The sequence below is a fragment of the Staurois parvus genome, unplaced genomic scaffold (genome assembly GCF_062004578.1).
Source record: "Staurois parvus isolate SC_StPar_1 unplaced genomic scaffold, SC_StPar_1.0 ptg000436l, whole genome shotgun sequence".
Classification (NCBI taxonomy): Eukaryota; Metazoa; Chordata; class Amphibia; order Anura; family Ranidae; genus Staurois; species Staurois parvus.
Window position 1 is genome coordinate 5,743,536 of NW_028318232.1, and position 18,436 is coordinate 5,761,971.

General features: G+C 39.9%; 1 protein-coding gene across 1 annotated transcript in view; it reads right to left on the reverse strand.

The window, feature by feature from the left end:
- Positions 1-2,921: 2,921 nt before the first annotated feature.
- SREBF2 (sterol regulatory element binding transcription factor 2) overlaps positions 2,922-18,436 on the reverse strand; it is a 62,818-nt gene continuing 47,303 nt past the window's right edge. The window contains exons 17-19 of the mRNA XM_089687707.1: positions 16,111-16,281; positions 13,646-13,757; positions 2,922-11,877 (exon numbers count right to left, since the gene is read on the reverse strand). Of these exons, the coding sequence (XP_089543833.1) occupies positions 11,657-11,877; positions 13,646-13,757; positions 16,111-16,281 (504 nt within the window). The 3' untranslated portion in view covers positions 2,922-11,656. The remainder of the gene's footprint in view (positions 11,878-13,645; positions 13,758-16,110; positions 16,282-18,436) is intronic.

Consider the following 18,436-nt stretch of genomic DNA (forward strand, 5'->3'; position numbering starts at 1 on the left):
GAGCCGCGGCTTGCCGACCACTGGCCTTGCGGGAGCCTAGCTCCGCGGGCCGGATTAAAAGGTCCGCCGGGCCGTAGTTTGCCCATTGCTGGTATAGATACTGCAATTTACGCCACTTCTTTTCTATGTAGCGCTGCGCTAGTTTAACGGACAATTGTGCAGTCATGCAATACAGTACATAAATGAATTATACTAATAATGGCGGCAATCAGCGACTTATGGCGGGACTGCGGCAGACATTTTGACACTGGGGGGGAACTGACTTGGGGTCACTGACATCCCCAGTGACACCAATAGTGATCAGTGCAAAAAAAAAAAAAACCACTGACACTGTACTAATGGCACTGGGGAGGAAGGAGTTAACTTTTATTAGGTAATTAAAGGGTTAACTGTGTGAAGGGAGTGTTTTACTAGGGGGCGGGGGGGTGTACTTCACAGGAACATGCTGATCCTGAGAGATCAAGTCTTCTCTCAGGTTCAGCGTGCTGTGAACTGACAGATAGCAGAGCTGCAATGTAAACACTGCAGCACTGCTATCTGTCTGTGATTACTTGTAATCGCTGGCACCTGGCGGGAAATGACCCGCCGGAGCCGGTGATGGACACGATCGCTGCCAAGATCGGCGGGAAGGGTAGGGCGGGAGCACGCCCCCTACCTGTTTTGCACAGCAATGTTAAAAGATGGCACTGTGCGTACAGGTGCCGCCCTGCCGCAGTAAAAACACTGTGGCGGGTCGGCAAGCGGTTAATAAACTAACATATTGAGCTATAAATACGTTATTTAGGTAATTGGCTAGTGCTTTGGTTGACATACAATAAATAGGTGATATTATTTAGGGGATTTTTTTTTTTAATAAGTTAAGTCAGTGTTGAACTAGAAAAAGCCTAAGATCTAGAAATTTTAAATATCTGTGCTTGTTTATTGACCATACAGCACTGGACGAGGTCCAATATTGGAATAGTATTAATTTTACAAAATACATGCATTACACAAATTAGAACTGCATTTGTTTAGTGTTTTTGTTTATAAATATATATATATATATATATATTATTTTTTGTAATAAGCAAATAAATTGATTATACACTGTTCAAAAAAAAGTAAAAAAAAAGTAAAAAGATCTCAACGGGGAAAAATATCATGCTGGATATCTATACTGATATGGACTGGGTAATGTGTTAGGAACGTTCGGATGCCCCATTGTTTGATGGAAATGAAAATTATCAACCCACAGAGGACTGAATTCAAAGACACACCATAAATCAAAGTGAAAAAATGATGCAGCAGGCTAGTCCATTTTGTTGAAATTTCATTGCAGCAACTCAAAATGATACTCAGTAGTTTTTATGGCTCCCACAGACTTGTATGCATGCCTGACAAAGTTGTGGCATGCTCCTAATGAGATGACGGATAGTGTCCTGGGATATTTCCTCCCAGTTCTGGACCAGGGCATCACTGAGCTCCTGTACAGTCTGAGTTGCAACCTGGCGGCGTTGGATGCACCGAAACATGATATCCCAGAGTTCTATTGGATATAAATCAGGTAAGCAGGGGGGGGGCATTCAATGGTATCAATTATTTCATCCTCCAGGAACTGCCTGCATATTCTCGCCCAGGGGCAGACTGACAATTCAGGGGGCCCCCGTGTAATAGGGGATAATGGGGCCCCTGTGTCCTTGCCCAAACTCAAAAAAAGCCTTTGAAAAAAGGTACCAGGGGAAACTCATGGGGCCCCCTACTGACCCCGGGCCCTCGGGCAGTGCCCGAGTTTCTAAATGGTCAGTCCACCCCTGTTCTTGCCACTTGAGGCCGGGCATTGTTGTGCACCAGGAGGAACCCAGGACCCACTGCACCAGCGTAGGGTCCAATGATTTCATCCCGATACCTAATGGCAGTCAGGGTGCCATTGTCTAGCCAACAGTGGTCTGTGTCCCTCTCCATGAATACGTCTCCCCAGACCATCACTGACCCACCACTAAAACAGTCATGCTGAATGATGTTACAGGCAGCATAACGTTCTCCACAGCTTCTCCAGACCCTTTCACATTTGTCACGTGCTCAGGGTGAAGCTGCTCTCATCTGTGAAAAGCACAGGGAGCCAGTGGCAGACCTGCCAATTCTGGTGTTCAATGGCAAATGCCAATCAAGCTCTGTGTTGCCAGGCAGTGAGCACAGGGCCCACTAGAGGACATCGGACCCTCAGGCCACCCTCATGAAGTCTGTTTCTGATTGTTTGGTCATAGACATTCACACCAGTGTCCTGCTGGAGGTCATTTTGTAGGGCTCTGGCAATGCTCATCCTGTTCCTCCTTGCACAAAGGAGCAGATAGCGGTCCTGCTGATGGGTTAAGGACCTTCTAAGGCCCCATCCAGCTCTCCTAAAGTAACTGCCTGTTTCCTAGAATCTCCTCTATGTTCTTGAAACTGTGTTGGGAGACAGGTCCAGGTATCGCCTCATGTTACCAGTAGTGACACTGACCCTAGCCAAATGCAAAACTAGTGAAAAACAGTCAGCTAAGAAGAGTAGGGAAAAAAATGTCAGTGGCCTCCACCTGTAAAACCATTCCCATTTGGGTGTTGTCTCATTGTTGCCCATCTAGTGCACCTGTTAATTTCATTAACACCAAAGCAGCTGGAACTGATTAACAACCCCTTCTGCTACTTAACTGAGCAGATCAATATCCCAGAAGTTTAATTAGCTTCATGCATTATGCAAAGTGGTATGAAGAAACAGGTGCATACAGAATGTCAAAATTTATGTTTGCAAAGGTTTTGTTGTTCTCTGGCTATGCATGGGTTAAAGGACACAAGTAATACGTATTTCTGTTCTACAAAACATTTTAAAGTCCAACAGGCACAAAAGAAAAAAACAAAAAGAAAAAAACAAAAAGAAAAAAACAAAAAGAAAAAAACAAACCCAGTTTTTGATAAATGTGTATTTTTTGTACTACTTACAAAACATTGCATTTCACACTGAAAATATTTCATGGCCAGGTCTAACATTGTACTGCTCTTTTCTTGACATCCAGAGATATTTATATAGATACAGTTGTGTTCAAAATAATAGCAGTGTGTTGAAAAAAGTGAATAAAGCTCAAAATCCTTCTAATAGCTTTTATTTCCATACACACAAATGCATTGGGAACACTACACATTCTATTCCAAATCAAAACATGAAGAAAAATATCAAATTTGTGTTGTTCCTCTAAAAAAAAAAAAATGAAGAAAAGTGATTAGACTGTTCAAAAATAATTGCAGTGTTTGTATTCTTTACATACTCAAGCATTCACTATATAAACTGAAAAATGTTTAAAGATTTTGCTTTCCTTTGAATTACTTAATATTTAGTTGTATAAGCACTGTTTCTGAGAACTGCTGTACATCTGTGTTGCATGGAGTCAACCAACTTCTGGCACCTGTGAACAGGTATTCCAGCCCAGGATGATAGGACTACATTCCACAGCTCTTCTCTATTTCTTGGTTTTACCTCAGAAACTGCATTTTTTATGTCACCCCACAGGTTTTCTATTGGATTAAGATCTGGGGATTGGGCTGGCCACTCCATAACGTCAATCTTGTTGGTCTGGAACCAAGATGTTGCACGTTTACTGGTGTGTTTGGGGTCGTTGTCTTGTCGGAACACCCATTTCAAGGGCATTTCCTCTTCAGCACAAGGCAGCATGACCTCTTCAAGTATTCTGATGTATTCAAACTGATCCATGATCCCTGGTATGCAATAAATAGGCCCACACCGTAGTATGAGAAACATCCCCATATCATGATGCTTACACCACCATGCTTCACTGTCTTCACAGTGTACTGTAGTTTGAATTCAGTGTTTGGGGGTCGTCTGACAAACTGTCTCTGGCCACTAGACTCAAAAAGAACAATCTTACTTTCATCAGTCCACAAAATGTTGCACCATTTCTCTTTAGGCCAGTCAATGTGCTCTTTGGCAAATTGTAACCTCTTCAGTACGTCTTTTTTTCAACAGTGGGACTTTGCGGTGGCTTCTTGCAGATAGCTTGGCTTCACATAGGCGTCTTCTAATTGTCACAGTACTCACAGGTAACTTTACACCTTTGATCTTCCTGGAGCTGATTGTTGGCGGAGTCCTTGCCATTTTGGCTATTCTTTTATCCATTCGAATGGTAGTTTTTCGCTTTCTTCCACGTCTTTCAGGTTTTGGTTGCCATTTTAAAGCATTTGCGATCATTTTAGCTGAGCAGCCTATCATTTTCTGCACTTCTTTATATGTTTTCCCCTCTCCAATCAACGTTTTAATCAAGGTATGCTGTTCTTCTGAACAATGTCTGGAACGACCCATTTTCCTCAGAATTTCAGAGAGAAATGCACTGTAACCAGCATGTACAACATTTGCTGCCTTCCTTCCTTAAATAAGGGCAATAATTGCCACCTGTTTTTCAAAGAATGAATGACCTCACTAATAGAACTCCACATTGCTATTATTTTGAACATGCCCCTTTCAATTAGTGATTCAATTACACAGAATCAGCAGCATGCATGTCATGACTGTTGGGTCTGTTGGATTTCTATTACTCTACTACACCTGCTAGTAAATTATTTGCCATGTAGAAATATAATTTCTACCAAAAACAGTGATTGATCAGGTTAGTGATGTCTGACTGCTATTATTTTGAACACAACTGTATATTTACATAAGTAGAAAGTACGCACACGAATAAAGTAAAAACCAGGGGGAAAAAGAAAAAGTCCTTTTAAACAGAGCCTGTACATTTTTTTTGTACCCTTTTATTTACAGATAAAGCATGTAACGCACCAGGGATAAAGCACAGAAACAATATTTATTTGATCAAAATAAATGGAGCAATGTTGAAGTTTAGGTCCAATTTCTTTTTGCAAAAACTTTAGGTAGCTTGTTGTAGAACATACACACGTTTGCAGTTAAGATTTAATGGGTTGATTTACAATAGAAGATGCTCACTTACCAAAGGAATTTCAGTGCATAAGGTGAAGCCGTATTCGCTTTAAAAACCTAATCGCGCAATTGAAAAAAAAAAAAAAATCTATTTTCTTTTTTCCCCTGACACGACTGGGTGAGAACAACTTTTTTTTTTCCTCTAATATACATGTCTCTCTGCCTTCCCGTGGTATCCTGTAAAAGGTGAGGTTCTGAAATCTCATGAGAATAGGACATAATATGTATTTGTTTATTTTTAATTATTTTTTCCCCAGGGGAGAGGAGGAGCTCACTCCTACTAAAAAGTGAGTTGTTTTGTTTCACTTTTTTTTTTTTTTTAAAGGAGATTAAGGCAGCCCATAGATGAGACATTTTTTTCTTTCAACCAGCAGGTTGAATGCAAGAAAATATAACTTGACCAATACAATACACTGATCAGCGCAGCCGGCTATAGCCAGCAGCTCTGACTGAGTGGAGAAAATCCAACTTGATGGGTGTAAAGAAGTCGATTGGTAGGCTGACTTTTGTACAACCTCCCTGCCCATACATGGATTGAAATTCGGCCAGTACCTGCTGAATCGTCTGAATTTCAATCCATGTATGTCTGGCTTAAGAAACAATAACTGCCAACTCCTTTCAAAATGGATAGTTCACCAAGACTCCCCTAACTTGCCTTTAGGACCTGTTCACACCATGCCCGCATCTGAACCATACAGGAATGTGCTGTGTGTTCCTGTGGAATTCACATGCGGTTCTGTGTGGTGTAATTTCAGCCTATTCATTTTGAATGGGCTGAAGTTGCACTGCACAAAAAAGTAGTACATGCATTACTTTTTAAAACGCACTGCAATTGGATAGCATGATACAAATGCACAGCGTTTGGGGTGTTAACTTGTTATGGACACCTGCTGCAGACCATAAATGTGTGTTTTGAATGCGGTCTGAATCACACAGGAACGCACAGCTCTTTCCTGTGCATTTCAGGTGCGGGCATGGTGTGAACCGGCCCTTAATCCTTCCCTGGTTACTCTTCTTACATTTGGACTCCATTTGGTAATTCATAATGTATAACTCGGCAGGTGATCAAGACACCATAATTTGTCTTTGTAATGGTGGGGTAGAGCTGGGAACACTGTAGCAATATAAATATCACCAAATTCTCCCAAATAAAACCGGCATGCCAGCATGTAGTTCATTTTTCCTGCAGCCACACAAACTGAAATAGAAATTTCAAGCTGATATGGCTTTTAACAGACAGAAAGTTTTATTCTACTAAACTAAGAATTAGAAAAAATAAATACATCAAAATATACACATGCTTATACCTATGTGGGAAAATTACTAGAATTATACAGCATGTACGGTCATAATGGCCATACAAATTTAGCAATAAGCCATATTTACAATTAAGCAAATTATTCTTATAGTTCTCTTATTCCTAATAACAAAATGTTGAAGAGAAAAAAAAACAACAACAAAAGCAACAAACTATCAAAACATATTCTGGTGAATTATAGAGGAAGTGCGAAAGAACCAGACATTTTTGTTCAGGAGTATGTAAATTCAAAATAAAGGTGCATTGCATTTAATTATACCAGATAGCAACTATTTTTTGTTCTTTGACACATTTTTTTAAGACTAGAAACTCACACCCATGCCTCTCATAAATGTTTATTTTTTTTTTTAAGAATAAGACTGTCTACCCCAGGACTACTACACTGATCTGCATTGATGGTGAAACTGTATGAACCATGAAGGTAAGTGCAGTGGTAATCGGGGGAAGGAGGGATGGGTCATTCATTTTTTCTTAAAAGGAACTTCGACTTGGACAGTCCAGTTTACTAGTTTGAGGATTCAGTAGTGAAACTGCAAAATGATTCTTGGATCTGGAATTCCAATTCATTACAAACAGTTTAAGCAGTAGTGCAATAGCTGAGCAAGAGCTGCAAACTACAATACAGCAAATTTTTCTGTGTCTTGTTATGGCCATTTTTAAGTTAGTAGCAAATCTGTTACTGCCACTAATGTAATCCTTAAAGCGGAGCTCCACCCAAAAAGGGAAGTTCTGCTTTAAAGACTGGTCCCCCACTCCCTATTAAGGTGTGGCACCTTTTTGGGGAGCAGGAGGGTGAGGGTACCCGAAATTGACAGGTACCTGCTCCAACTTCTGCTGCGATTGCTTAGGCTATCGGACGTGGAAGTTGTCCTCCCCTGTCCCTCCCTATAGTCTTCTGGGACATGTGACAGGTCCCAGAAGACTACAGGACCATTGAGAAAGCGCAGCACTACTTGAGCATGTGCGGTGGGCACCCGGCTGTGAAGCTGCAAGCTGTCACAGCCGGGTGCCCACACTAAAGACACCGGGCACACTGGACGGTTGGTGAAATGGGCTGCGGGGAGGACACTGCGGGATCAAGGGACAGGTGAGTGGCTGGTTTTTAAAGTTCAGCAGCTACAGTTTTTGTAGCTGCTGACCCATTTTTTTTTTTCAGTGTAACTGGAACTCTGCTTTAATTAAACAAGGCTGATTATGTGCACACAAAGATATGCTCAGTGTGTAAATAAGAAAAAAAAAAAAAAGTCCACACAAACTTTAAAAAGCATAATTTTTTTTAACACAATCACTGTGCCAAAAGACAATAGGATTTGCTCTCTAAGGCCTGGTTCACACTAGTTTGGTTTCTTCTGCATCTGCTGTTGTGCTGTGATGCACAACAATGGAAATCACATTATTCTCAATCTCATCAATGCAACCTGGTGCAGTGCAATTATTTGAGAAGGTGCAGGTAATGTACATTTGGTTCACCATAGTGTGTTTCTGGCCCTACAGACTTCAATTGTAGCGTATGAAAAGCACATGAAAAAACACATGTATTTTGGCAGAGTTTTGTGTTTGACAACCAATCTCATCTTACAAAAGAAATGCATCACAAATGTGCAACAAAAACCCACGAAAAATGCTTATGTAACACTAGTGTGAATTTAGCTTGAAGTACACACGCTCATCCCCTCTCTAATGACTTAAGAAAATATTTAGGAGGCAAAACGTTTTATGATGAAACAGTAAACTGAACTATCTAGTCCTACATCGGATACCAAATATATTGCTAATAAATCCCAGACTCCAGCCATTAAGGGCTTATTCTCACCAGGCACACTTGAAATCATATGGATTCAGGCACATTTTCATGCAATTTCAGTGTGCCGTGACACATTTTAGGGCTTCCAATTAATTGGCATAAATGTGACACTAGTTTTAATGAACCCAAGATGAAGCAATACGATCTGTGAGAATGGCTTCTACATGAAATATTGCATTTTCTCATGTGTATTTAGTGGCTAAATGGTTAGCACTCTGCCTGGCAGTACTAGGGTCGTTGGTTCAAATCCCAACCATGGCACCACCTGCCTGGAATTTACATGTTTTCCCTGTGCCCGAATGGGTTTCCTCCCCCACTCCAAAGACATACTGGTAGGTTAATTAGATCCTGTCTAAATTGGCCCTAGTGTGTGTATTCTTAATTAAAAGGTATGCGCTAATAACAAACTTATACAAAGGTGTATATCATCATCAAACCGGTTTCGTCACACCGACGTCATCAAGGGGCGGTACCGGTTGGGCGTGGCCTACTCGATGTGGACATTAGAGAGCCTTGCTGTTCTGTGCTGTATGGCAGAGATCCACGGTGAGCGTTAACTGTATCTCAACCCTTTTTTGCGATTGAAGCTGGTGTCTGTTGGACATCTTGTTTGTGAGTTTCCTTATACCTTTTTTATTAAAGAGATAAATGAAAAAACCGTATTGCACCATTATGTTCTCTTTTTTGTCCCTGAGTGTACTGCATGCTCTCATGGAGGTATGAGAAAGAGTGGAGAAGTTCATCATAAGAGCTTGGGCTGCAAAGTTGTTTGTCTGTGATTATTATTATTATCCAGAAGTGTCTGAAACGTCACCATATCTATTTGGACATTGGGTTCATTGCTCCCAGAGCACAAGCGCTGTTGCTGGTTTATAATCTGACCAGCCATTAGCTCTGGTGAGTTCATTTAATCTCCTTTGGTGGTGGATTTTTCACAATTGGTTCAAGTCACTGAAGATATATATATATTTTTTGGACACTAATTTATGTTTGGACACTATAATTATTTATTTAAAACACTAATGTTTTTTGGATGATGATATACACTTTTGTATAAATTTGTTATTAGCGCATACCTTTTAAATTAGGATTATTGTTGCCAAAATTTATTTTGGGTGGGATATGCTGCTGACAATTTGGTGTTTTTTGTAAGTGGCGCTTTTTTCTTTTTTAATTTGGTATTCCTAGTATGTGTATGTATGAATGTAAGTTAGGGACCTTAGATTGTACGCCCCACCCCTTGAGGGTTAGGGAATGATATGAATGTAATTATACATATATATTTTTTTTTTTTTTGCGTTACGTAAATTGATGGCACTATATAAGTACCTGTAATAAATAAAAAATAAAATAATACATTTGACCTATATTTGAAAACAGAGCAAAATTCATGCCAATGCATCAAGTGAGAACAAGTAGTTGGTGGGGGACAGAGGGGAGGCTGTGTGAGCTCATGAATGGATATCTCCAGAAACAACAGTCCAAAACTGAAATATAATCACAATGTCAGGAAGTTGAAGCCAGTTGAAAATAAATGCTAAACTGTAAGAATCAATGTATAAATTACATAATACCACTAAATCAATAAAGGTATGTTATATTATATATATTAAAACCATTAAATAAAACTGTAAATCTGAAAATAGAAATTAATGCCTGACCCTCTCCAAAAAATGACAAATAAAATCACTGATAAGTTATGGATAAGTTAGGTACAAATAGGCAAAATATATTAGGAAACGTCATGCCAAAAATAAACATTTCTGTATATATTTGTACAAAATGTCAAAACCATTTCTGACTTCTTCAGTTCTAACAGATGCATTTCTTAGACCTAGTAAAAGGCACAAGTCACCATGGTGCAGTGATAATTCTAACCACTAGAAGGGAAATTTACAATAGAAGTTACAAGCTTCAGCTTGCGTGTGCAATGCTCCTGTTCTACTTATAACCTTCATGTAAATGTTCCCAAAAGAGTACAAATGGATAGCTATCTAGGGATGAGTGCATTCATTTTTCATATACTTATTTGGTCACCGATAGGTAAATACTAGGTGTGATATTGTTATCAACCTTTTCTGGGCTATCCGTGTTCTTATTTGCCTAGTAAGTGAGAGTACAGTAGCTATTGGTTGATCTCGCAGCTTTTGCCTATATCTCATACCAAAAGTTCAGAGCATGACAAGGTTCTTAAGCAAGCCATAGAGGTCACAATTTTCTTTCCTTCCACCAAGGGTGGAAGGAAAAAAAAATTGCTGCATTCAGCCATCAACACATCCAGTGTTGATGGGGGAATCACTCCCACAGCGCTATTGTGTTCTGCTGGCATGGAAGGCTCCACAATACAATGATCACTGATAGCAGCTATAGCCACCAGCAGTGATCACATGCAAAAAATCAGACTGTCTGGTTGTACTGAAGTCGATCGATGGATGGACTTCAGTATAACTAGCCTGCCCTGATGAACTGCCCAAAATTCAATCCATCTATGGCTAGCTTTACCACTCTCTTTTGTTACCGGACAATTCATGCCAGAACAATGACCTTACTAAAAAAAATATATTGCTGTGCTAAACTGCCATTAATTCTGCTAATAAGTTGTGTCCCAATCACATTGCTACATCTCAAAGTATATAATAATAATAATAATAATAATGACATATGGGAAGTGGCTGAACTTCCATTTTCTATGAAAGAAAATTGTGTGTACATAAACTTCTGTACAGCATCTTTGTGATTATTCAATAAGGCAAAAATAATGATGTGCAAAGAACAGCCATTCATAACAGCCAATCAGAATTCCTCTTTCACCTGATATGAGCGAATGACCTTGATACATCATGATTGCGCTTTGCACTGCTCTAATAAATAAGCCCACTGGTTTCCTGAGCTATGAAAGTGCCATGCACTCTGCAATGGTATTTTCTCCAAGTGATGATAAAATCCTGGCATAAATGTATGTAATGATAAAACGTACTGGACTGAATGATGAAGTTTTGGTCCAACATGATGCAAAACTCATGTTTTAGACATAAAAAGGTACAGAATGTATGGTAAAAGCATCTATCAGCAAACTTTGGGATACCACATCACTGTCAATGAGTAAAAACAGATTTCTACAAGGAGAAAACTTTTTACAAGGAACAGCTTTGCATTCTCTAGATTTGACAAGAGAGTTTTCTAGGTCATTACAACTACTGTGTCTCTGTTTTGAATGAGACTTTAAAAATTCCCACTGAAATCAATTAAAACAAATAGTCCATGATGCCTTTGAATGTTTAAATACAAAAAAAAATATTAATGTACAGTATATAATCTGGAAGGTATATTCACTGCACAATTATGTCATTCTCGGTACAAAGACCTGCATGACTGAAGTATCTAAAAATACTAAACATCCCTTTTAATTCCAGTCCAGATGATAGGCCCATACTTCAATATCACTGAATTTATTCTCAGCTTCAATTTTGTTTTTAAATCCCCACACATCTGATAAATATCAATAAAAGACTGAGTATATTCCTGAAAGAAGATGAGAAATATGAGGCCAGACTGAGGGTAAACAGTGCGTCTCTCAAGACGCTGCCATAGCGGTGCCCCCACTAAGCTTGACCATCATTTGCTGACAGTCATGATATGAGCGCCTGTCGCCCACTTTTTCCAAAGTCCGTGCTGCTTCAGCCAACATCACTGCTCTCTGTCCTGGGGAGGATAAAAACGATAGGGGCAGGTGCCGACAGGCCAACAAGATGGCAGTTGCTCGTTCTCTCTGTCCTGGTAAAGAGTACATATCCCCTGGTTAAAACAAAAACAGGAAAACATTAGCAAACCTTTAATTTAAAAGAATGTTCATCTTTACTGACACACCCTTTTAAGAAATAACGTGAAATGTCTAGGAAATATATCTCAAGGTGATTGCATCTGTGCCCATAACTAAAAGCAGTGACTCATAGGCTGCTAACAAATAACTTAGTTGACTACCATCAGGATTGACTACCCTCTACTTTTATGTCCTGTGATACATTAAAGGGGAAGTACAGCCAAAGCTCATTTGGCTGTACGTCTCCTGTGGATCACAGGAGTACAGTCCCTTCTGCACTCCTGTGACCTGTTTCCACTCCGTTCTGCACTCCTGTGACCCGTTTTCAGCAAACACTGGGCTAAAGCCTGCTGTCCGCTGACATTACCCAGCTGGTCCAGGCTGGGGAAAGGTCCACCCCAGAGTCTGCAGCGGCACCTGGCTCAGCCTCTCAGCAATCCACTGAGCGCCTGAGCCAGCCACTCTCTCCCCCTCCACAGCCCAGAGCTCCAGTGAGCATAGGGTGAAGGGGGGCAGAGCAAACTGACTGTCATTGTTTTCTGCTTGCAGCGGCTGTGAGAACTAAATCCTACCTACTAAATCTCCTAGATTGTAAGCTCCAAGGAGCAGGGCCCTCCTATCTCTCTTCTATTGAACTGTATTGTTGCTGTATTGTCTTCCTTTATATTGTAAAGCGCTGAGCAAACTGTTGGCGCTATATAAATCCTGAATAATAATAATAATCATCAGTTCATTGAGGGACAGAGTTAAAAGACAACTGGGTTATACTGCTACCTATAGTAGGACCTAGACAAAAAAAACACAACAGTGACCAACCAGTATAACCCCTTCCACTCCAAAATGTAAACATTAGTAATGTCAAAGCTATAGTAAGACATATGGAGGCTGCCACTGCAAAGCTCCTCTGGAAATATTAGGTCTCTGGACATCATGGTGACAAACAGCAGAATTGACAGAAAAATGTTAACAGAGCATGAGCATCGCAGAACAAACTTGTGACTCAAGTCCTGCAAATAAATTCTGCTTGCACTTTGTAAAAATCCAGACGACATGAGGAAGGTGGGACGATAAAATATCATAAGTTATTCCTTATCTATGAACTTTAGGAAAACAATCTCAGTTTCTGCACGGCTGATGAAGTAGCATCAATACAAATGACCCTTCTTGTCAGCACAATCAACAAACAAAAACTGTCAATTCCCTAATGCAGGTAAAAACATGAATAGAGAGCCAGACTGGCTGTTACAAAGAACCAGATCCTTTTCCTTTTGCCTTTATTCACCCGCCTTTTGTATATGCATACTTTCAGCATAGAACGCAAGTTTTGCCGGCAGATCTAGCAGAAGATCCTGCGCATAATACATGCCTAAAGTACTTGCGTCAAGAGAGTACAGTTCTTCTAACGACTTTACACATTTACACGTATTTAGACACGGCCATACATGTTAACATGTGTACACGAGTAAAATCTTCAGATGTGTAAAGCCCCGGATAAACAGCCATGTCCTATGTTTTTGTACAGCAGTGCACAATTTTCTTTTGTAGAGATATTTGTGTGTACAGCCCTATGATTTCTGTAGTGCTACATTTAGATGCGTGGGCAGTACGTCTAAATGCAGCATTTTAGATGCCTGTGATTGAGCCTTTTATACAAAAGGTTTATCTGCATCTTTTATGAACAATATCAGCTGTATTAGCACTCCTGTAAAGCTGCCACTAAAAAATAGTACTGTTCAAACTTACCGGGCTTGCTGATGTTTGGAGGACGTTTCTGCAAGCTGTGTTGCAAAAGCTGATGTGTGCGGGTTGGACTTGCACCAGCCATCAGTCTAACTGTAGCTTCATGTAGGAACAACTAGGATTAAAAAATGTGTAATTGAGTTATTTCATTCTTTAGGCAGAAATCCAACATTTTTTGTAAACCTTTGAAATGCAAAATGAACAAAGCATATCCTCATATAGTGTGTACCTATCTCAATCCAAAGGACCTAGTGGGGCTCCTGGCTGCTCTCTCCTTTCTCTTCAATCTGCATGTGTCACTTCTGGCAGTTTTCCTCAACAGCAGGAAATCCATTGTGACAAATTGCACCCCCCCAATGCAACCTCAATGAGATGATCATGTGCACGTTTTCCAGTGAGGCTGTGTAGAGGGTGGTGTGTCCATTTCCTACACTCAGGTCTCAGACTACACTCAGCTCACTGCTATGAAGTGTGTGATGTCAGAGGGCTAGTCATTTCAGTGGGCTTATGCTGCTGATTGAACAAACGGATCCATCTATGGGCTGCTTTAGTATCAGACAGCCACATCCTACTGAAACAGTGTTGTTTTGACTCCCCTTCTATAGTCATTGAGACTACAGAGATTGTGTCAAAACAACCCTACGGTTACAGTGTTACTAAACCCATGACCTTGCATTCACTATAGCTGGTCTCCCACAATACACAGAATATGGAAATGCAATTATTTTAGTAAATATAAACTGCTAAATACCTTTTCTCATCAGCAGTTAGAGCAGTCTCATGATTTCTATCAGTGTACAGCTAAGCACTGGTTACAGCTTGTAGGAGTTTTTCCATTGTCCTGTAAAAGGATGCAGGACATCTGACCTCTGTCTGGAGAGTGCTGATTGGCCCTGTGCTGATCACATGCACTCTCCCAAGAACAAAAAACCTCTCTAGCAATACACATCAAACTGAGCATGTGCTACTTGCCCCAAGCCTATTAGGAGATATTTAAGAGACAATGGAAGAAGGGGAGGGTCAGAGAAGTCAGGATCAAACATCCTTTTTACACAATGTGGAGGATTAACCCCTTAGGTTCCACAGTGAGCAGAACAAGCATGCTTTACCGCATATACAGACTTATTTTACGGTTGTGGGTTTAGTAACACTTTAATGTTGGGCGAGACTGGGTAGCAATTAGCATTCAATCCCACTTGGTCAAGTCTATAATGTGTAGTTATGCCTGCCTCCCAAGCCCTGCTTTGATGTGGATTTTTAATACAGAAAATGCCTTCCTCCCTCAGCCCTGACTGTTATTCCACCATGCAAGAAGCGCCGGTATATTTTTCTGCATGCTGCAAGACTGGTAAAGGTGAAACAAACATTCTTACAGTGTGATTATTTTTTACCATTTTAACAAAAAATAAAATACCAATAATGCAATTTAGAGTGATTGGGATCCTTTGTGGTATCTTGCATTCAGTCAGGGTGCTTGCATAGGGAATTCAAAGATAGCTCTAGAGCAGCATGGTGATACAATTACGCACCGACGGCAGCCATCTTTGGATTCCCTATGCAAGCACCCTGACTGTGGGTTATACAGTTCATGCCTGGTGGGTCTATGACCCAATTTTAATGTGTGAGTAAGTCTTTGGCATTTGTGTATGGTATAATAAACTTTACTCTATTACACTATGGCTTTTTCTCGGATTCCCGGTTTACGAGCCATTGGGAAAGTGGAGGAATTTTGTAAAGGTGCTTTACCACTGTAATGGTCGATTAACCGTGAGCTGTGTGGAAGCTGATCCTGTGTCCATCCAGAGAGTGAGATTCATCCCACCTGGGACTAACTGGTGATTTGTTATACCTTATGACTCCTTGAAGGTCAAAGATTGGAGGCAAGTGTGCACGCTAGACGGTGACAGATGGTCTGATGTACTTGAGCACGTATTAATTTTCACGGTTGAAGATTGATTCATCACAGTTATACGTTTGGGACTTTGTGCTATATGATTTATGTATATTGTTGATTTATGATCACATGTATTTATATTTGGTTTATATTTGTTTCACTTAAATCACCTATCACTTTTATTTAGTCACATTCTTAATGGCATGTTTTTGGGATACACCTTGGGTGCACCACTGTACACCTATATATTTATTCATATAATTTGTGTATTCACCCATTTAATATCAAGTCCTTTATTAATTTTTTATGTCAATCACATGGAATTAACGCTACACCACCAAATCTACTTATGTTTCATCCACTCTAGTCTTCATTTTTATATCTTTGGCAGCGCACGAGTCCACCCCCCTTTATTTCGTGAAGCAGAAATGTTTGTAGACATGGGCCACAGGAAAGGATGATTTTATATTTATATATATATATATATATATTATACATACACACACACACACACACACAGGGCTGCCCCAGACCTGTACAGTTTATTCATATTCTCCTAAATAATACAACTTACCTTGCATTGAGCAGGTTTAAAGGTAAGAGCAAGCCTACGAAGGCTGCTGAGATCCCTCTGGAATCCTGTGAGCACTGATTTGGAGGCATGAATTGCTTCCCCAGATGCCTGTTTCTGCCATAAAGAGGTTCGCATGGACAGTAAGAGATCACAAACCAGAAGCTGTATTACCTACAAAAAAAAAAAAAAAGAGACAAGACTTCAAGCACACTTCTTTAGATTCACCTCCTTTCAAAGCACAATAAGCATCCGCATGGCTGCTTATAATTTCCACTGCTAGAACATGTGACAACACTGAAGAGTAAGAGACAGAGGCATTGTCATCCCATAATAATAAATGCCTAAACAAGAACTTTATGGCAGTAATACCAGGTATTTTTTAATAAAAGCTGTAGCTTTAAAAATATAAAATATTTTGCAATGACATTAAACACATCAAAGATTATACAAGATTTAAGCGAAGGGGTTCATAGAGTTCCCTCCACCATACTTCACCATTGGGATATAATGTTTTGATGTTCGCAAGCGTCTTCTTTTTGGAGTTACATCACATATTGCGGAGTTTCCTTCACCAACAATTTAACTTTTATTTCATCAGTCCACAAAACATTTTCCCAGTAGCACTGCGGTTTGCCAAGGTGCCCAGGCAAACTATTGACTCCAATTGGCTTTTGCTGAAGTATTTAGTCTGTAGGTTAACTTACTTTTTTCCTCTAGCACCATTAGTGTTTAACCCCTTCACGCCTAAGGGTAAAACAAATCTAAATGCCCAAGCACAATTTTGCGCCATTGACATGTGTTAGTAAAACTGTACATATCACCACAACTACTTTGTTCATCCAGGTAAATTATACTTTGTTTTTTTCAGGATAAATTGGGCTTTCATTTGGTGGTGAATGGTAATGGATATCTCCTGATTTTTCTTTTTTTTATTATTATTATCAAAGGAAAACTGGCACAAAATAACAAAAAAAAAAAAAAAAAAGTTTTTTTTTATTTAGCTGTGTGTTTCTTGTTACTACCATAATCTACCACCAAAGAACAACCCAAAATAAAATCCTCCAGCACTCGACGATCGCAGCGATACCATATATGTGTATGTTATTTGTTGTTTGTACCCATAGTACAGCCCAGAAACAATAGTGCACATTTTGTTTTTGTCTTTTTTTTTACCTAAAACACTGACATTGACACTAACTGATACCAATTTTATTTATTTTATTTTTTTAAAATCCTGACCTTTGACCCTGGCCCGAATCCTAACCCTGGCACTGAACTAGATCAAACCTTGATCTAGGTATTTTTTAATATTTATCTTTTTTTTTTTTCCAAACATTTTTTCCCCCTCTATGCCAGGGGTTAGAGAGATACGATGTATCTATCTCCGAGAGAGAGAGAGAGAGAGAGAGAGAGAGAGAGAGAGAGAGAGAGAGAGAGAGAGAGAGAGAGAGAGAACACAAAGGGGCCGGGCTGTACAGTGACTGATTACTGTGATAGCCAATCAGAGGCTATCACAGGAATCATGTGACCCGGAATCAGGAGTCACGGGTCCTGATCGTTAGAACAGGACCCGGTGCTCTCAGTGACACCACGGTCTTTGTGCTGGGAGTGCGCCGTGCGCAAATATGCGGCCCTACGGAAAAAAAAGCCAAGTTCTGTGAGGCCGCATATTTGTGTAACGTCGGCGTCAAAGGGTTAATGTAGGGGTTCAATAAAGACACGAGAAATAATTGTGTGTTATTAGTTCAAGCACACTGAGTTGGTCAATTATTGTGATGAGGACCAGGATCACATTTTATGGCTAATTACTGCAGAAAGCCAGTTAAAACCAAGGGGCTCATTTTTTTTCTTGCATATACAGTACTGTGCAAAAGTTATAGGCAGGTGTGAAGAAATGCTGTAAGATAAGAATGCATTTTGTAAATTTATAAAAATAAACAAGTAAAATAAATATTTTTGAAAGCGAAGAGAAGAAAAATCTAAATAAAATCAATATTTGGTGCAACTACCCTTTGACCAGCATAAATTCAATTATTCAAACTCTTTTGAAGAAGCATAAAGAAATGGGCAAAACTGAGCACTGTAGATGCAAAGTTTGGTCAAGGAAACTTAATGCAGATGAAAGACATCATGCGTACTTCCCTTTGACATCAGAATATATCCAACAGCACCATCAGCACTGAACTGGCAGAAACCAGTGCTATCCAGGTACACCCATCTACTGTCTGGAGAACTCTGGCCAGAAATGGTCTTCATGGAAGAATTGTGGCCAAAATGCCAAACCTCCAATATGAAAACAAGGCTAAGTGACTCTACGCATGAAAAT